At 34.6% G+C, this 19010-nt stretch overlaps 1 protein-coding gene across 1 annotated transcript in view; it reads right to left on the bottom strand.

The window, feature by feature from the left end:
• Positions 1 to 4666: 4666 nt before the first annotated feature.
• Positions 4667 to 19010, bottom strand: part of Kif11 (kinesin family member 11) — a 49177-nt gene continuing 34833 nt past the window's right edge. The window contains exons 17-22 of the mRNA XM_076834784.1: positions 17441 to 17547; positions 13460 to 13739; positions 10712 to 10934; positions 9361 to 9512; positions 8915 to 9031; positions 4667 to 4895 (exon numbers count right to left, since the gene is read on the bottom strand). Of these exons, the coding sequence (XP_076690899.1) occupies positions 4764 to 4895; positions 8915 to 9031; positions 9361 to 9512; positions 10712 to 10934; positions 13460 to 13739; positions 17441 to 17547 (1011 nt within the window). The 3' untranslated portion in view covers positions 4667 to 4763. The remainder of the gene's footprint in view (positions 4896 to 8914; positions 9032 to 9360; positions 9513 to 10711; positions 10935 to 13459; positions 13740 to 17440; positions 17548 to 19010) is intronic.

Raw genomic sequence — 19010 nt, 5'->3', positions numbered from 1 at the left:
AATTTTTATGGCTAAGTAGTCCATCACATGTATACGCCACATTTTGTCTAGCTATTCATAAATTGATGGGTATTTGGCTGTTTTAAGTGGTGCTGCTATATTTATCTACTGATTTTTATATGGGTGCATGTTTTATTTTCTTGTGGCAGATACCTATGAGTGAAATTGCTGAGCAATCCTAATGTTTTTAGAACTCACCTTCTTTCACAGTGTTAGACCATTTTACATTCCCACTAGCAACATACAAGAGTTCCCCATCCCAAAAGCCTCATCAACACTTGATCTTTTTCTGTATTTTTTAGTGAGGTCATTCTCATGAACGTAAAGTGATCTCTCTTGTGTGGTTTTTTTTTTTTTTTTTTTTTTTTTTTGGTACCGGGGATTGAATTCAGGGGCATTTGATCACTGATCCACATCCCCAGCCCCATTTTGTATTTTATTTGGAGACAGGGTCTCACAGAGTTGCTAGCACCTCTCGTTTGCTGAAGCAGGCTTTGAACTCACAATCCTCCAGCCTTAGCCTCCCAAGCCACTGGGATTACAGGCATGTACCACCACGCCCAGCTCTCTTGTGGCTTTGAGTTGCATTTTTCTTATGATTACTTTAGTAGCATGGATTTCTTCTGAATTTATCCTGTTTGGAATTTGATAAACTTCTTGGGTATGTAGATTCAAAAAAATTTTTTTAACAAATTTGAAGTGTTTGGGGCCATTATTTCTTTCTTTCTGTCCCTTTGTCTCTCTTTTCTCCTTGAACTCCAATTTTGCAAATGTTGATGTTTGTTGGCACACCACTGGTCTCCTGTTGGATAATTTCTAACACCCTAGTCTGAGCTCCACTGATTCTTTCTACTGCTTCTACAGTTTGCTCACATCTGCTATTAGAATCCTTTAGTGATTTTTTTCATTCATTATTATACTTTCCAGATCTTAATTTGTCCATCTCTTTTTTATAATTTCTTTATTGATAGTCTGTATTTGTGGAGACATTGATTTCCTGGATTCCTTTAGCTCTTTGAATATATTTGAAATAGTTGCTTAAAATTTCTTGTCTAGCACTGATAGGAGTAAGAAATTATGATGTCCTATTGCACAGTAGGGTTGACAGTAGATAACAACATTATACTGTACATTTCAATAAATCTAGAAGAAAGGATTTGGAATATTTTCACCATAAGGAAATGATAATTGGCTGGGTGCAGTGGTACACACTTGTAATACAAGTGAGTTGGGAGGCTGAGGCAAGAGTATTCCAAGTTTGAGGCCAGCCACAGCAACTCAGCAAGACCCGAAGCAACTTAAGTGAGGCCTTATCTCAAAAAATAAAAAAGGCTAGTGGTAAAGTGCCCATAGTTCAATCTCCAGTACAAGTTAAAAAAAAAGTAGATATGTTGAATTGATAGTAAACATTATACAAGGTGTACATGTATTGAAATATCACATGGTACTCCATAAATGTATGTACTTTTTAGATTTTATGTATGTTTAAAAATTTAAAGAAAAATCACTTTCAGAATTAAAAAAAAAAAGTCCAATGTGTATTTTCTCAGCGTTTATTCTTTGTTCCGTGAATGGGTCATGCATCATTTTGTTGAGAGGTGAGCATTTTGAATCTTTAATGTGGTAACTCAAAATCATCCTTTAGTTCTCAGAGGCTTTATTGTTTGCTGTGGGTTATAATAGCCTAGTGACTTTTTTAAGCTTTTTTTTTTTTTTTTTTTTTAACTTATGTGGTCTCTAAGGTCTCTTCTTTTTGCTTATGTTCAGCTCATGTGTTGACAGATTTCCTTGAAGACCCAGTCATCCAAAATATAAATAAAACAAAAACCCTCCTAGATTTGTAGAATGGCTGTATTGGGCTGCACCTTCAGCACTTAGCCAGGCCATTTAAAATCTGGCACGGCCTTTGCTTCTTGCTTACACAGCCTAGAGAGCCGACAGGTGGAAGCTAAGGCTCAGATCTTTTCTCACTTTGCAACTTGCCATGGGCATGTAGCTTCCTAGATCCTCCAGCACATTTATGGATACTTTGGATGATCTAATTTCCCTAAAAAATTCTTTCCACTGCATTTCCTCTCAGGCTTTCAGCACTTCTTCCCTTGCCTCAACTGTAACTGTTGGCCCCAGAGGGCAGTGAGTTGTTCATTTGCCTTATGTTTTTTTTTTTTTTTTTTTGGGGGGGGGGTACTGGGGACTGAACTCAGGGGCACTCAACCACTGAGCCACATCCCCAGCCCTATTTTGTATTTTCTTTAAAGACAGGATCTCACTGAGTTGCTTAGTGCCTTGCTTTTGCTGAGGCTCGCTTTGAACTCGCAATCCTCTGCCTCAGCCTCCCAAACTGCTGGGTTTACAGGTGTGCACCACCATGCCATGTTGCCTTGTTTTTGAGAAATGCTTGCCTCTTTTCTACCTTGAGTTTTGAGTTAGTGAAACAAAAGCAATTCCTTCAGTTGTCTCAAATTAGAACAATCTTTTGAGAATAAAGCCTCTTTGCTCCCTAGAAACCAGGGACCACCAGAAACCTATGAGGAAAACATGGGCTGCCTTTTTTAGGACAACTGAAGAGACTTCAAAATGGGGAGGGGATGGTGAAGACCACATAAAACACCACAACACTTTCCTACTGTTTTGGGATTACCTTCTTCTTGACTCAGCATATAAACTGTTTTCCAAGTTAAGACATTGTTTCTCAATGTTTTTGCTTCATTTTTTTTTCATTGTTTCTGTGAAAGAACATGTCCTTGTAGTAATAACTACTACAAGTAATACTTACCCTACCCTGCTTTTAACAGTCCTGGGAATTGAAGCCAAGAGTGCTCTACCATCAAGCTACATCCCAGCTTTTTTTTTTTTTTTTGAGACAGGGTCTCACTAAATTGCCTAGGTTGGCTTTCAACTTATGATCCTCTTGTTTTCAGCCCCCTGAATTGCTGGGATTACAATACTATGCCATTTTAGTGGATGCAACTCTTGGTTACTTTTTGAGTGCCTAACACTGTATATGAAAATTTATTTGTATAGCTAATTTATGTCTCTAGAAGTTAAAATTTTATGGATTGTTTTTCCTTCTGTCAGGCAGTTAAATTAGGTGCATTAACAGTCTCAAATTTAAAACAGAATAGAATGAGATGATTTAAAGCTAAACTGCAGTCTATTTCTCATTAATCTTATACCTAAAGGAATAGCCCCTTGGAATGCAACTGGAAGCTTGGCATGTTTACCAGGGATATTATTCCTTGGTGGTACCTATGTAGAAGTTCATTTTAGTAGTACTAAGGCAGTTTGTTAAACTCAATAATTGCCAGATAAGAATTATAAGGCAAGCAAGTTAATGAGGAAACCAAATTTATTAATTATGGATGTTCCAATGGCATTTTATTAGATATTATGATAGTTTACGTTGACACCTGTTTGCAGAAAAATTATATCCCTTATTTCTATTAAAATAATTAATACTTCTGCAAGGTAAATTTAATTCCTTGAAGTAGCAAATTTTCTAATTCTCCAATATGGCACAGTTTTATATCACTAATCAAAAATCATCTTTCTAAAATGTATAAACTAAACTTGATGTAGACACAAAATTCTATATGCTCTGGTTCTTCATGTTGAAATATCTCAACTTCCAGAAATATGGTCACCAGATCAAAAATGCCAGGATTCTTTTCAAGGTTAAGATTTCAACAGAGAAGAAAAAAAAAAAAAAAAAAAATATATATATATATATATACACACACACAAATTTATTATATACAAAGATAAGCAAAAGAATATAAACTTCAGTCGTAACTGACAGTTTTGAAAATTCTTTAAATTATGGTGACCTTCTCCAAAAGACATGGCCTTTAGAGTGGTGCCACAAAGCCATGAATCAGAATTCTAGGCAGTTTGCCCATAATAGCAATTTATACTGTAGAAAAGTTGGGTTTTGTGGGGGCTAATAAAGGAATGAAATGCTTTCATATCTAGGGAAAATCAATTAAAATATCCCTGAAGAGGGGCTGGGGCTATGGCTCAATGATAGAGCACTCGACTGGCACACATGAGGCACTGGGTTCAATCCTCAGCACCACATAAAAATAAAATAATAAAATAAAGATATTATGTCCATCTAAAACTAAACATATATATATATATATAAATTTTTTTAATTATCCCTGAAGGAAGGGATACTCTCAGGAGTATGTTTATCAGTAACAGTAATTTTAGACATAATCACTGAAAAATAGTTTAAGATTTCTGGGTAAAATTCTGGTTTTCTCATAATAAGAAAGGAAACTTTGTAGTTCAACATATGGTTTGGTGACAAATTAAAAGGGAGAAAGTAAGCTGAGGAGAAGGCAACAGAGTTTATGGAAGAGGCAAGAAAATATAGATAAGTCTCATCAAGAAAATAAATGAGTTGGTCCTTTCCAAGGCCAAGTGTTGGAAATATTTATCTATGTAAGTTCAAGCCTAAAACAACACAATTCACATACGTTTTATATTTAATAATATACAAGAAAAATACTTTTCATTTGTTGTAGAAAGGCTACTTTATATGAAAAGCAAGAAACATACTTAATAAAAATCCCAAATGAAATCCAACTTAATATATAGAAATTATAGGGATGACCAAACAATTGATTAAAATTCAACTACATTTACTGTACTGTCTTGACATATTCTACTCCTTTTTAATCTGTACACAAGGCTCAAATTCTAGGGTTTCAGGTTTTATTTTTGATTTTTCTTAAAAATAATATCAACTCTCAAATTAACTAAATATTTATCTGGGCTCGTAATGGTAATCTGCTCTTTGTAACAGAGTTCTCTGTAGATTCTTCCACTTTAGACCTCTCCACTGGGTTAAAGCCTTTGTTTTCTTTGTCTTTTCCATGTGATTTTTTATGCTGTGGATTTAAGAGGAGAAATTAAGTCAATATAATATAATGGGTTTTTTTGTTTTTGTTTTTTGGTACTAGGAATTGAACTCAGGGGCACTCAACCCACTGAGCCTCATCCCCAGCCCTATTTTGTATTTTATTTAGAGACAGGATCTCACTGAGTTGCTAAGCGCTTTGCCATTGCTGAGGCTGGCTTTGAACTCCCGATCCTCCTGTCTCAGCCTCCCGAGCTGCTGGGATTACAGATGTGTGCCACCGCACCTGGCAATATAATGTTTTATACACATTAATTATATTTTAATTTAAAAGTTTTCTAGGTTGTAGGCATGACAGCTTAAGTATGGAAAAATTCAGAAAAAGTTCAACACAAATTTGAGCAAACTGTATTTCTGGCAAGTACAGGTGAATGTCTTCTTTATATTCACCAACGGAAGGAATTGGATAAAAGAAATATTAGTTTTCTGCATTATTTTCTAAGACAAAATTGCAAATTATACTGTACAGTAGTAGTTCTCAACAGGAAGTGATTTTTCTACCCAATGGACATGTGGCAATGTCTGAAGACATTTTGGAGCAGTTAACTAGGAAGTGGGTGCTACTGAATTCTAGTGAGTAAAAACCACAAATGCTACTAAACATCATACAATTATAACAAAATTTATCCAGTTTAAATATAAATATTGCTGCTGAGATATCCTGCTTAGGGAAACAAAGATTATTATTATTTATAAAAATCAACTCTATTTTTGACAGAGAAGCTAGTACATAGGCTATTTAAGAAACTGGGGTATCCAGAAACAAACCCATATACATACAGTTATCTCATACTAGACAAAGCCACCATAAACATATATTAGAGAAAAGGTATCCTCTTCCAACAAATGAATGGATCTGGGAAAACTGGAAATCCATATGTAGCAAAATGAAATTAAACCTCTATCTCTCACCTTGCACAAAACTCAACTCAATATAGATTGAGGACCTACGCATTTGACCAGAGAGACCTTGTGCCTCCTAGAAGAAAAAGTAGGCCCAAATATCTAGCATGTCAGCTTAGGAACTAAATTCTTCAACAAGACTCCTAGAGCATAAGAAGTAAAATCAAGAATCAATAAGGTAGCATCAAAGTAAAGAGCTTCTTCCCAGCAAAGGATACAATCAAGAATGTGAAAAGAGAGCTCACAGAATGGAAGAAAATCTTTGCCACCTCAGATACAGGATACAGAGAGAACTCAAAAAACTTTACACCAAAAAAGCAAACAACCCAATCAATAAATGGACAAAGGAACTGAACAGGCACTTCACCAAAGAAGAAATATGAATGGTGAACAAATATATGAAAAACTATTCAACATCTCTAGCAATTAGAGAAATGCAAATTAAAAGCACACTGAAATTCCAGCTCACTCTATTCAGAATGGCAATTATCAAGAATACAATAAATGTTGGTGAGGATGTAGGGAAAAGTTACACTCATACATTGCTGGTGGGGCTGCAAACTGGTGCAGCAACTCTGGAAAAAAGTATGGAGATTCCTCAGATAAATTGGAGGAATCAACATTTGACCCAGCTATCCTACTCCTCGGTTTATACCCAAAGGACTTCAAATCAACATGGTACAGTGACACAGCCACATCAATGTTTATAGCAGCTCAATTCACAATGTTTAATCTACTGAACCCACCAAGGTGCCCTTCAACAAATGAATGGAAAAAGAAAATATGGTGTACACACAATGGAATATTACTCAGAATGAAATTATGGCATTTGCCAGTAAATGGATGAAACTGGGGACTATCACGCTAAGTGAAATAATAAGCCAATCCCCAAAAAATAAGGGCAAATGTTCTCTGATATGTGGATGCTAACACACAATGGGGAAAGGTTAGGGGGTGGAGAATAGAAGTTCAGTGGATTAGACAAAGAGGAGTGAAGGAAGGGAGGAAGGATGGGAATAGGAAAGACAGTAGAATGAATTGGACATAACTTTCCTACATTCATATATGAATACATAACTAGTGTAACTCCACATCATGTACAACCACAAGAATATAATCCTAATTAGAATAAGTTATATTCTATGTATATATATATGTATAATACATCAAAATATACTATACTGTCATGTATATCTAAAAAGAACAAATAAAAAAATTTTAAAAACTAAAAGGTTGAAAAAACAAAAAAGAGAAACTTTGGTGTATCTTGTTTTTAAAAACTTATTTCACATTTCTTATTTGAGAGTTTTATTTCATTGGAATCCTCCTACTTGCCCATAAGGAATTGGTGATAATTGGGTATATAATTATATTTATAATCCCTATAATTAAACCTATAATCCCAGCAACTTTGGAGGCTAAAGCAGGAGGATCACAAGCTTGAGGACAACCTTGGCAATTTAGTGAGACCCTGTCTCAAAATAAAAAGATGTAGCTGTCATTAAGCACCATGGTTAAGCACCAATCCCTAGTACTACTAAAAAAAAAAAAAAAAAGTGGTGACATTGATTGTGTACTCAGTCGTCAATGTTAAGACAAATCCTAAACTAACTTTCAAGTCTTAGACCCAGCACAGGGCTGGGGATGAGCTCAGTGGTAAAACACTTGCATAGGGCTGGGATTGTGGCTCAGCAGTAGAGTGCTCGCCTAGCACGGGCGGGACCCAGGTTCGATCCTCAGCACCACATAAAAATACAGGCATTGTGTTGTGTCCATCTACACCTACAAATGAATATTAAAAAACAAAACAAAACAAAACGCTTGAATATATATCAGGCTATGGGCTCAACCCCCAGCACAGCAAAAATAAAGCTCTCACCAAAAAATAAGAAAAAAAAATTTTAGACCCAGAGAAATTCTCCATATCACTGTCTTTTAAATCCAGCAAACACCCCACATCAGACTGCTATTAGAGAAAAAACCACCTCTAGATTTCACCTAAACATCTAAAACCAAACCCCAAAGCCTTCCAATACTGTAGGGACTTCCTTGCTGTAGCTAAGTCACTAAGTCTAACCTTTAAGATGCCACAAACAATAATAATTAAAGGATTTCTGACCGGGGATTAAGTGATCACTAAGGTTCTATCTTTCCCCCTTTTCCTAACTTCATAAGAAAAAGAAAGGGATCAAAAACTGAAATATACTTACAGTTCTTAAAAAGCAAAAAAGTAAAGCAAAAGGTAGGAAGAATTTAGGGATGAAACTGCCCTGAGGTAGAGAGAGAGGAATTTAAGGGCATCTGTGCTAGAATTTTTAACAGTTTAAATCAGGGATAGAGAAAGAATGTTTGGACCTTGAGGAAAAAAGACCTGCAAATCTATTAAAAACAGGTACCCGCAAATACCTATCAGAAGCAGCTCTCTAACTGTAAACTGTAGATGTCAATGTCTTACATAAGGAAATTCTTATTTTGCCTATGCTCATATCTTCAAAATAGAGGGAAAGATGACAATTTATACTGCCATGTTCCCAACAGTGTTAAAAAGAGGATAAGGAGAGGTCATAGGATTTAACTGCATAAGATCAGGGCAATTAAGGAGCTCAGGAAACTTTGAGGAATAGTTAATAAGAGAAGAGCCTCAGGCAGGATAAATCACTAATATAAGAGGACTTCACTCTAAAAACCGCTTAAGCCTTCAAAATTTAATGGGCAGATACAAGATCTAGGCCTTCCACGTCAAGATCTATAAAGTTTGGGAGAAGGAAGGCAGAAGGAAGAGAGAAATGACTCCTCTTAGTATCCATTCTGAGTATATAAGAAGGAGAAGGGGATAAATGTAATAGCTAAAAATTACCAGCTAAGTATGTAGATTAAGTAAAAATTTGCCTTTATTTATCCGATAGAAAACCCCTTATATCAGACTATATAAATAAGTTAAATCAGAAAAGTCAATAAGCCATCCCAAAGCAATGACTGAAAATTTGTTTGTTATGGTACACCAAGAGTAATGCCTTTACACTGAATACTAAGTGACTGACTTGTGGGAGATGTGGAAGGATTATATGAAATTATATAATCAGATACCTGGAAAAACGGAACCCCACCACTTGAAGAACAATCCACACTGGTATCTACAGATGGCTCTTGATTTAGAGGTTCTTCAATGTATTGCACCAGAACTGTCTTTTCTTCATCCATGTCCTAAAATAATAAGTCAGATGAGTGATTAAGTCCAACGCTTAAAAATCATCACAAAAAAGAGTTAGATAGGGGCTGGGGTTGTGGCGTAGTGGCAGAGCACTTGCTTAGCATGTGTGAGGCACTGAGTTAAATCCTCAGCACCACATATAAATAAATTAAAAAATAAAGGTACATCAACAACTAAAAGAATATTTAAAAAGCGGGGGGTGGGTGTAGATAACTATGAGATGCAGGGCAGGTTTGAAGGGTAAATAATAACATTTTTCACGTGAAATCAATCACGTCAAGATTAAGGGAGAATTCTAAAATTATGATACTTTAAATTTTACCTGATTATTTTCTTCTTTATTGTTTTCTGAACAACTCATCATCGTTAACAGCTCAGGTTGATTCTTTTTCAGCTGATCAAGGAGCTGTTCACGTGGTTTGGTTCTTACTAATGTTGATGGGTATGAATAATTCTTTCTCTGTGGTGTTGTGCCTGTAGTGAACATTAGACAAGTGCGGAAAGTAGAAGTTTGAGATATAAATAATAATTTTTATTTTTTAAAATAAATTAAAAAAAAGTTTGGCGGTACTCGGGATTGAATCCAGGGGTGCTATACAATTAGCTACATCTTCACACCTTTTTATTATTTGGCTCTTGCTTTTCATTCAACATTTTAACAAAATTCCTAATTTCTCTAATAAGTGAACAATAATCTTATAGGTCTTTGGCAGAAAAAATAAACTAACTTTTTTTTTCTGTCAGAGATGGGGTCTCAGCATGTTGCCCTGAGTGGTCTCAAACTCATGGACTCAAGTGATCCTCCTTAACCTTCTGAGAAGCTGGGACTACAGGCATGTGCCACCATGTCCAGCAGCTAACCCAACATCCTTTAGCACAATCTTCTTTTATAGTTGCTTCTTTAAAATAAAAAAAAAAAGGCTTTGAGGTATAATTCACATACCATAAAGTTCACTTACTTTAAATGTACAATTCAATGATTTTTGGTGAATTTACAGGGTGTGCAACTATCACCACAATCCAAAGAATAATCCAATTATTTGTCCTGCATAAAATCTTTTTCATGAAGGACTCTGAATCATTATGATCTACTGATCTTTGCCATGTCTGATCTCTCAAATGGTAATAATTCCTATATGCTAACAGTCCACAACAAAATGAGAGGGACACATAACAAAATGCACAATGTGGTAAACTTTGCATTAAACTGGATTTAGTCAACAAATTCCTCCAATACTCTTGATATTCAAATATTATTTTATAGGGATTGGGCATTTAGCTTAGTGGCAAGAGTTCTTGCCTAGGACACATCCTGGGTTCAGTCCTTGGTCCTGAAAAAAAAATGTCATTTTACAGAGTGCTAGATAGATGGCTAGTCAGTTTTATAATTTATTTTTAAAATACCCTTTCTTAGATTAGTCAGTTCCTTGAATGTGAAATTTTACTAAATTATGATGTCTAAATTTTGTATATACCAGCTATATCATGACACCTAATACTTGATATTAAAACTATTTTGAGGTTCTAATTTTTCCATTATTAAATTGATTACAGTGAGATGAAAAATTCACATCAGGCAATTGATCAGCATCAGTTTTAAATAACATCTAACACTGTATAGCATTAAATTCAATTTCAAAAAATTTAACAATTCTATTTCCTTTTTAAATTACCTGTCGGGATATCCAGTTTCAGATCCTGTTGCAGAAAGCAATTAAGCTTAGATAAACCAATTTTTATACTTTCATTAAGCTCTAGACTTTGTTCTATCAACTGCTTTTCATCAGTAGTTATCTGACCAAGAAAAATATTATGTTGGTTCTCATTAGCTTCTTTATGTCCACTTAATTTTTCAGTGATCTCTGAACTCGAAGTCTCACAACATTGGTTTACAACCTGTAATTGATACAAATAAGCTTTCATTACTAAAATTAAAGTTATCAACATGTTCATATCCCTTTACCTTGAAACTGTCCATTATAAAATTTACAAACGTATACAAAAGTAAAGAGAACAAGATAATTAACCTCTTGTATTCATCACCCAGTCTCAACATTTATCAACACGTGGGCACAGATAAGACTGACCTCCCAGTCCTCATCATAAGGATTATTTTGAAGCAAATTTCACATCATTTCATCCATTTACTTCAGCATATGTCTAAGAATTAAGAGCATTTTAAGACAAATATCCTACCTAAAAATTTAACATTTATTCCTATAGATCAAATGTCTAAAGTATTAAAATTTCACCAAATGTTTTCCCCAGTTGGTTTGTATGAACCAGAATTCATCACTAGATACTGAATATATCTTAATTAAGTGACTATATAATTTTTATCCAAATTAGGAAACTTTTCAAAGCAATAAGCCCTATTCCTAATAATTACTCCAACATAACAGAAGGATTGTCTCAAGCAAACTAAGACTTAAGATTCTTTTGATTAACAAGTTATCCTTCCTCATCTTTTTTCCTTTAAAACTATTGTTGAAAAAATCAGGTTTTTACCCTTTTGGATATCTCAAATTCTGGATTTGGTCTATTGCATTGCTATCCCATATATTCCTATGTTCATCTGTATTTTCTATAAACTGGTTAAATTTACAGGCTTGATCTAATTCAGGTTTAATTTTTGTAGGCCTATTTCACAGGTGGTACTTCAGGTATACAATGCCCTGGTTATATCTGTTAAGATTAATCAGTGGGGCCAGATGAGGTGGCACACACCTGTAATCCTAGAGGCTTGGAAAGCTGAGGCAGGAGGATCACGAGTTCAAAGCCAGCCTCAGCAAAAGCGAGGCACTAAGCAATTCAGTGAGACCCTGTCTCCAAGTAAAATACAAAACAGGGCTGGGGATATGGCTCAGTGGTCTAGTGCCCCTGAGTTCAATTCCTGGAACCCCGACTCTTAAAATATTATATATATATATATATCTCACTGGGTTCAGAAGTAGTTACCTATTAGAAAGTTCCTCTTAATCTCTCCCCTAACTCTTGAACATCTGATAAAATGATTTAGCAATCATTATGGCCACAGAGGTTATTTCATTGGGAGTTACAAAGTGATGACATTCTAATTGTATCATTTTTCCTTCATTTTATTTGCTGAGATTCTATGAAATACTTTTCTTTATCAATTATCCTGTTAAACCAAGATATTGCTCTTTGAAAAAAAAAAAATAGATGGATGTTGTTTCTCCTTATTTACCTGTTTTCAAAATAATGCATTGTTTCCCTAGCATGATCCAAAAGAAACCCCTGAAATTTTAATGAATTAATTAGCTTTAATATAATTGATGTGTTTTTATCTATTGTAGTCATTATTCTTTTTTTTTTTTTTTTTTTTTTGGTGGTGGTAGTGCTGGGGCTTGAACCCAGGAGCTTGTGCATGCAAGGCAAGCACTCTACTGAGCCCTCATAATTGTTGTTGTTTTTTTTAATAGTTTTTTTAGTTGTCGATGGACCTTTATTTTATTTATTTATTTATATGTGGTGCTAAGAATCCAACCCAGTGCCTCACACATGCTAGACAAGTGCTCCACTACTGAGCCACAACTCCAGCCCTAATTATTCTTATTGATGCTCCATTATACCATCTTAGAGCAGGGGAATGCTAGCAGGTTGGCTATTAAGTTCTTTGGACACAACATCAGGATTCTTTCATAGCTTCCTTCTGGTATGACTTGTTGTCTAGGCTCATAACCCTGTATGTTTTTTTGTCTTTTTTTCTCTATGAACCCTGGTTCTTCTCCTTATCCCAGGTTGTTTATATAACTTAAAATACTTAAATTCTTTGAGTCTACTTTCTGAGAACATAGTGAAATCCTTTTATTGAACAGAAAAGAAAAACAAATCATAAAGGGCTCAAGCAAGTGTTACGTTCAAGCAAACCCACAAGCCTATCAAGTATCCTTTGAGCAACCAAACCAAATCTTAAATTCTTAAAACAACAATAGGCTTGAAAGTACCTGGAGAAAAGTAAATACAAATGGAAAGTATTAAATATTTAAAGACAGAGTGCCCTTCCCTAAAGAAATAAGTAAAAAAATCAAGGTTAGATATAAGACAGAAATTGGATATTACATTAGGCATGTAGAAGACACATACCAAAGCATAAAACAAGATCATGTAAAGTATTTTACTTAAAAGTTTAAGTCGGGCTTGGGTTGTGGCTCAGCAGTAGAGCGATCACCTAGCACGTCCGATGCCCTGGGTTCGATCCTCAGCACCACACAAAAATAAATAAGTAAAATAAAGGTATTATGTCCAACTACAATTGAAAAACAAATATTTTTTTAAAAAAGTTAAGTCATTATGTCTTAAAATATAATTTGTTTTGAAATCAGTTCTAAGCTAAGAATATTTAATTTTCTGATTATAACTATTCTCCCCAAAGTAGGTTCCAGGTACAAAATTATTACCTCCAACATGTTCTGGAGTTCCTCTTCCCTTTTATTTAAGCAAGATACCCACTGTTCAGAAAAACAAGCTGTGCTTGTGGTCAGAGACTTGCATCTCTGTTCAGTCTCTTGAAATATTTTTTCCAGGTTACTACTGAGTGTATCACTGTGTTTCACAGACTCTTCAACCAATTTTCTACCTTTTTGGTTAAAATGTCTGAGTTCTTGAGACAAGCCATCAGAATCAGTACCAAATTTTTTACTGTGAAAAGTTGTTTTGTTGATTATATCCTTAGATTTCCTAGAAAAAGAAAATATCATTGTTGAAATGGGAAACTAAGACTCTAAGGATATATACCTTCCCAAGATTATATACCTCTCAAGTGACAGATTTGATGCAGGTAGTGTGGCTCCTGCTCTAAATGAATCTTCTAAATTCATTAAGAGCAGACCTTAAATGACTTTTGAAAAAGTGGTCATTTCTCATAAAACCTTTCCCAGCCCTCTTCCAGATATGATGATTCTGTTAGTAGTTCTCACAGTATTTATCTAGATAGTTACTAAAATGTCAAAAGCAGTTATGATCATTGTACATGAGTATCACCCAGATTTCCTAGGTAATTCTAGTGAGTATACATAGCATATATAAAATATAGGAAAATAATGACACAGGCACAGGAAGAAATGGGAATATACTATTATAAAGTAATTTTATTACAGATGAAAAAACAGATTATTTGATGATAGATTTAAGTTATTTTAAAACACTATATGAGGTATGGTGGTACATGCTTATAATCCTAGTGACTTAGGAAGCTGAAACAGGAGAACTGCTAGTTCAAGATCAGCCTTAGCAATTTAGTGAGACCCTCAGCAATTTAGAAAGACTCTGTCTCAAAATTAAAAAAATAAAATAACAAGGACTGGGGATGTGGCTCAATGATAAAGTGTCCCTGGGTTCTATCCCCACTACCAAAACAAGAACAACCAAAAACCAAAACCCCAAAACAAACAAAAAAAACATATTTCAAATCCTGGAAAAGCCACTTTAAAAGGTAATAAAAAGTGTAAAGTCAAGGGGCTGGGGATGCGGCTCAAGTGGTAGGGCGCTCCCCTGGCATGGGTGCGGCCCGGGTTCGATCCTCAGCACCACATACAAACAAAGATGTTGTGTCCGCCGAAAATCAAAAAATGTAAATAAAAAAAAAATATTAAAAAAAAAAAAGTGTAAAGTCAATGTAAGAGAGAAAATGAAAACATAAAAATGTTCAATTTAAATTAGGAAAAAGAAAGGGGAAAAATGAAATAAAGAACAAATGATGCAAGAAATAGAAAACAGCAGATCTACAGATTTTAATATGATCATGTTAACTTTCATTTTAAATGAAAGTGGTCTAAATATATGATTAGAGCCACAAATTGGGGGCTCTGGCATGGTAGCACTTGCTTAGCATGTATGAGGCCTGGAGTTTGCTCCTCAGCACCATACAAAAGAAAAAAGGAAAAAAAAGAAGTCCATATTGTTAAGTTTGACAAAAAAGAGCAGCTAGCTATATTTTGTCTATAAAAAACATATTTTAAATATAAATATTTAGGCCAAAAGTAAAGGGATGGAGAAAGATACATCATGCAAATAGCTACCAAAGGAAAGCTGAAGTACCTACATTAATTTCAGATAAAATAGATCAGAACACAGAGGATTACCAGGGATAAAAACAGATCTTTGCTGGGAATGACAGCACATGTCTATAATCCCAGCAATTGAGGCAAAAGGATCCTAAACTGCCAGGTGCTGTGGCACACACCTATCATCCCAGTTGCTTGGGAGGCTGAGGCAGTAGGATTGCAATTTCAAAGCCAGACTCAGCAAAATCAAGGTGCTAAGCAACTCAATGAGACCCTGTCTCTAAATAAAATACAAAATAGGGCTGGGAATGTGGCTCAGTGGTCAGGTTCCCCTGAGTTCAATCCCTGGTACAAAAAAAAATCCTAAATTCCAGGCCAGCCCCAGCAACTTATAAAGTTGATTATAAAATAAAAGTTACAAAATGGGTTATAAAAATGCAATAATAAATAAAATACCTTACTGATGAGTTCAACAGTAGTTTAGAAAATATAGAGGAAGACTCAGTGAACTTGAAGAGAGGTCAATAAAATTGATTGAATTTGAACAAGAAAGAAGTATGTTTATCTATTGATCTGAATAAAAGATATAAATCTTTCTCTTCAGGGGCCATAATAAAAGAGCTAACATTGTGTCATCAAAAGTCATAGAAGGAAGCTGGGTGTGTAATCTCACAAACCTGTAATCCCAGCGACTCGGGAGGCTGAGGCAGGAGGATAGAGAGTTCAAAGCCAGCCTCAGCAACAGCAAGGCACTAAGCAACTCAGTGAGACCCTATCTCTAAATAAAGTATAAAATAGGGCTAGAGATGTGGCTCAGTGGTCAAGTGCCCCTGAGTTCAATCTCCAGTACCAAAAAAAAAAAAAAAGTCACAGAAGGAGAGGACAGAGTGTATGGGACTGGAAAATATTCAAAGAAATAATAGATGAAAATTTCCACATTTGGCAAAAGGCACAGCCAACAGATTACAGAAGCTGAACAAATCCAATAGGGCACACTGAAATAAATACATTAAATAGACATGTAATTATATTTCTAAAAATTAAAGATGAAGAAAAAATTCTTAGAAGCAGCTGCAGATAATCTGCCAATAGGGGAACAATTACTTTAATAATGAAAATCTGATCTTCTGGAGGCCAGAAGGAAATGGAAGAACATATTTCAAATACTGAAAAAAAGAACTCAATCCTGAATGAAGGTGAAATCAAGACATTCTCAGACAAAGGAAAACAGAATCTGTGGCTTGTAAACCTGTCCTACTCTAAAGGAAGCTTGAGATTTCCATAAGGAAAAATTAAAAGGGTAAAAATATGGGTAAGTAGAATATCCTTCTCATGAGTTTAAAATATATATAGGGAAAAAAAAGTGAAACTTGACAAATCTTATAAACTTTTAAATACATATGTATACATACTTTAAAATAGATCAAGGACTTAATGACTTACTGTAAAATATTGAGATGGGAGTGAGTATAGCTCAATGGTAGAGCACTTGCCAGGCGTGTGTCAAGGGCTCTAGGTTTGATCTCTAATACCAAACATACATACACCAACCTAAATTTAATTTCAAGTAAAACATGAAATTCTAAAACTGTTAAAAGAAAATATAGGGGATACAGCTCAGTAGCAGGGTACTTGCCTATCGTGGAGGTCCTGGGTTCAATATGGTAAGTATATAGGACTGACAAGCAATGAGGCTATAAAACCACAGAAAACCCTAGTGCAGGTATAAGCAAACTTTTTCTTAAAAAGCCAGATGGCAAGTATTTTAGGTTTATGATGCAATGATTCTGATGACAACTACACTGCTGCAGTGCACAGGCAGTCAAAGACAACATGTAAACAAATAGGTAAATTATAAACAAATTGTTTATGATTATAGGAATCTAGCCCATCAGCCATTGTTTACCTAACCCTGTTCCAGTTAGTAAGCATATTTTTTTTTATCAGTGATGTAGATTAGAAATTTCGAAATTACTCAACATGTATTTTAAGACTGAAAAATAAGAAAATATATTGGGCTGGGGTTGTGGCTCAGTGGTAGAGTGCGTGTCTAACATGTGTGAGGCCATGGATTCAATCTTCAGCACCACATAAAAATAAATAAATAAAATAAACGTGTTATTTAAAAAAAAAAATGAGAAAATATATTGTGAACAAGAGCCAAATTTTTCACTGCCTGAAAAAGAAGCACAAATATGGATAGAAAGTTATTTATGTGTTTATACACTTATGTTATACCCACATACATACTAACTTGTTAACAAATGAGAAATTTACTTGAAAATATATAAGAACTATATGCACTATTTGAAACTTTTTTTCTAAAATAATTCAGAAGACTTATAGAAAGTTGAAAAGAATTTAAAAATAGCTTACTGCTCTGTATTTTCTTGGACATTCCTGAGTGGTTTCTGGATGTTTTTACACTTTTCCTCCAAAGCACAGAATCTCTCTGCCCAAAGATTGATTAACTGGCAAAGCTCCTATAAGAAGATGGGAGAAAGGGAAAAGACTTGTAATTATTACAGTTGAACACTTTTTTCTGCATATGACTGATGGATGACATGAAATCTTCTTCTGTAGGTGAGAATATAAATTCTTGAGAAGCTCTTTAACTTCACTTCTCTCCCATAGAGGAAAAAAGTGAAAGTGATACAAAAAGGATAGTATTTATAGACATTTTTAAAAAAGTAAATAATTATAATTGCAAACTTTGCTGTTTTAATTGTTAGCAACAAATTACTTTCATTATACTTCGGAACACATCCAGATATCACATTATGTTTGAGAACCACTGTGACAGGTACATAGTTACTTTCTAACTGATGATAATAATAGAAAGAGAAATTAATGATGATAACTTAATGGGTCAGGGGCTGGGGATGTGGCTCAAGCAGTAGCGCGCTCGCCTGGAAGCGTGCGGCCCAGGTTCGATCCTCAGCACCACATACAAACAAAGATGTTGTGTTCGCCGAAAACTAAGAAATAAATATTTAGTAATTTTTTTATTAAAAAAAAAAAAACTTAATGGGTCAAGCAATCCAAAAATATTCATTACTGGAACTAAAAAAATTTATAGGATCTAGCTGAGTTTTATTAATAAAATATAATTAGATTCTTATATCTTTACTTATACATAATATCTTTAAAAACAAGTTCTTATAGGCACATAACATGCCACATTGCAAAATGAAGAAGCTGTACTAAAGATTACAAAGAGGGCTGGGGATGTGGCTCAAGCGGTAGCCCGCTCGCCTGGCATGCGTGCGGCCCGGGTTCGATCCTCAGCACCACATACAAACAGAGATGTTGTGTCCGCCGAAAGCTGAAAAATAAACATTAAAAAAAATTCTATCTCTATAAAAAAAAAAAAAAAAAAAAAAGATTACAAGGAAGAGTTGGAAACATATCCAGGACTTATATTTACTGTTCATTCCACTTAATATCTCTTAATATATACCTAACATTCTGATTGTGAAAAAGTCTGTTAGTAATTCTACTAGTCCAAAAGTAGAGGGTAATACAGGTATTATCAGATTTATCTACAATATGTGTTCAAAGTTTACACAATTGTTTCATTAGTGTTCACTTTAAATTCTAGAAAACCCAAGGAATAGTTCACTTAGTAAATTTGCTTCTTTAAAGCCAGGGAAATCAAAGCATTCATGTAAGATATATTTTGGATCAAGTTTCCTATCTGGCTACCAATTTTAAGCATTACAAAACAGCTAATTTATTCAAAAATGATCAGTCTTAGAATATGACATATATATAAAACAAATTTTTTTGCAAGTGTAAAAGCAGCTTAAAGACAGATCGATGGAATTTACCAAGTCTCAACAACAAATATATATACATATATATAAAAGAAAGAGAAAGATCTATACAACTCTTCCCTCAGGAATTATACAATAAAAGATCTATATCTGTATAGGTATCTACAAAG

This window comes from Callospermophilus lateralis, chromosome 15 (assembly GCF_048772815.1).
Source record: "Callospermophilus lateralis isolate mCalLat2 chromosome 15, mCalLat2.hap1, whole genome shotgun sequence".
Taxonomy (NCBI): Eukaryota; Metazoa; Chordata; class Mammalia; order Rodentia; family Sciuridae; genus Callospermophilus; species Callospermophilus lateralis.
The sequence above is the reverse complement of the archived record's forward strand: the minus strand, read 5'-3'. Positions and strand labels throughout refer to the sequence as shown.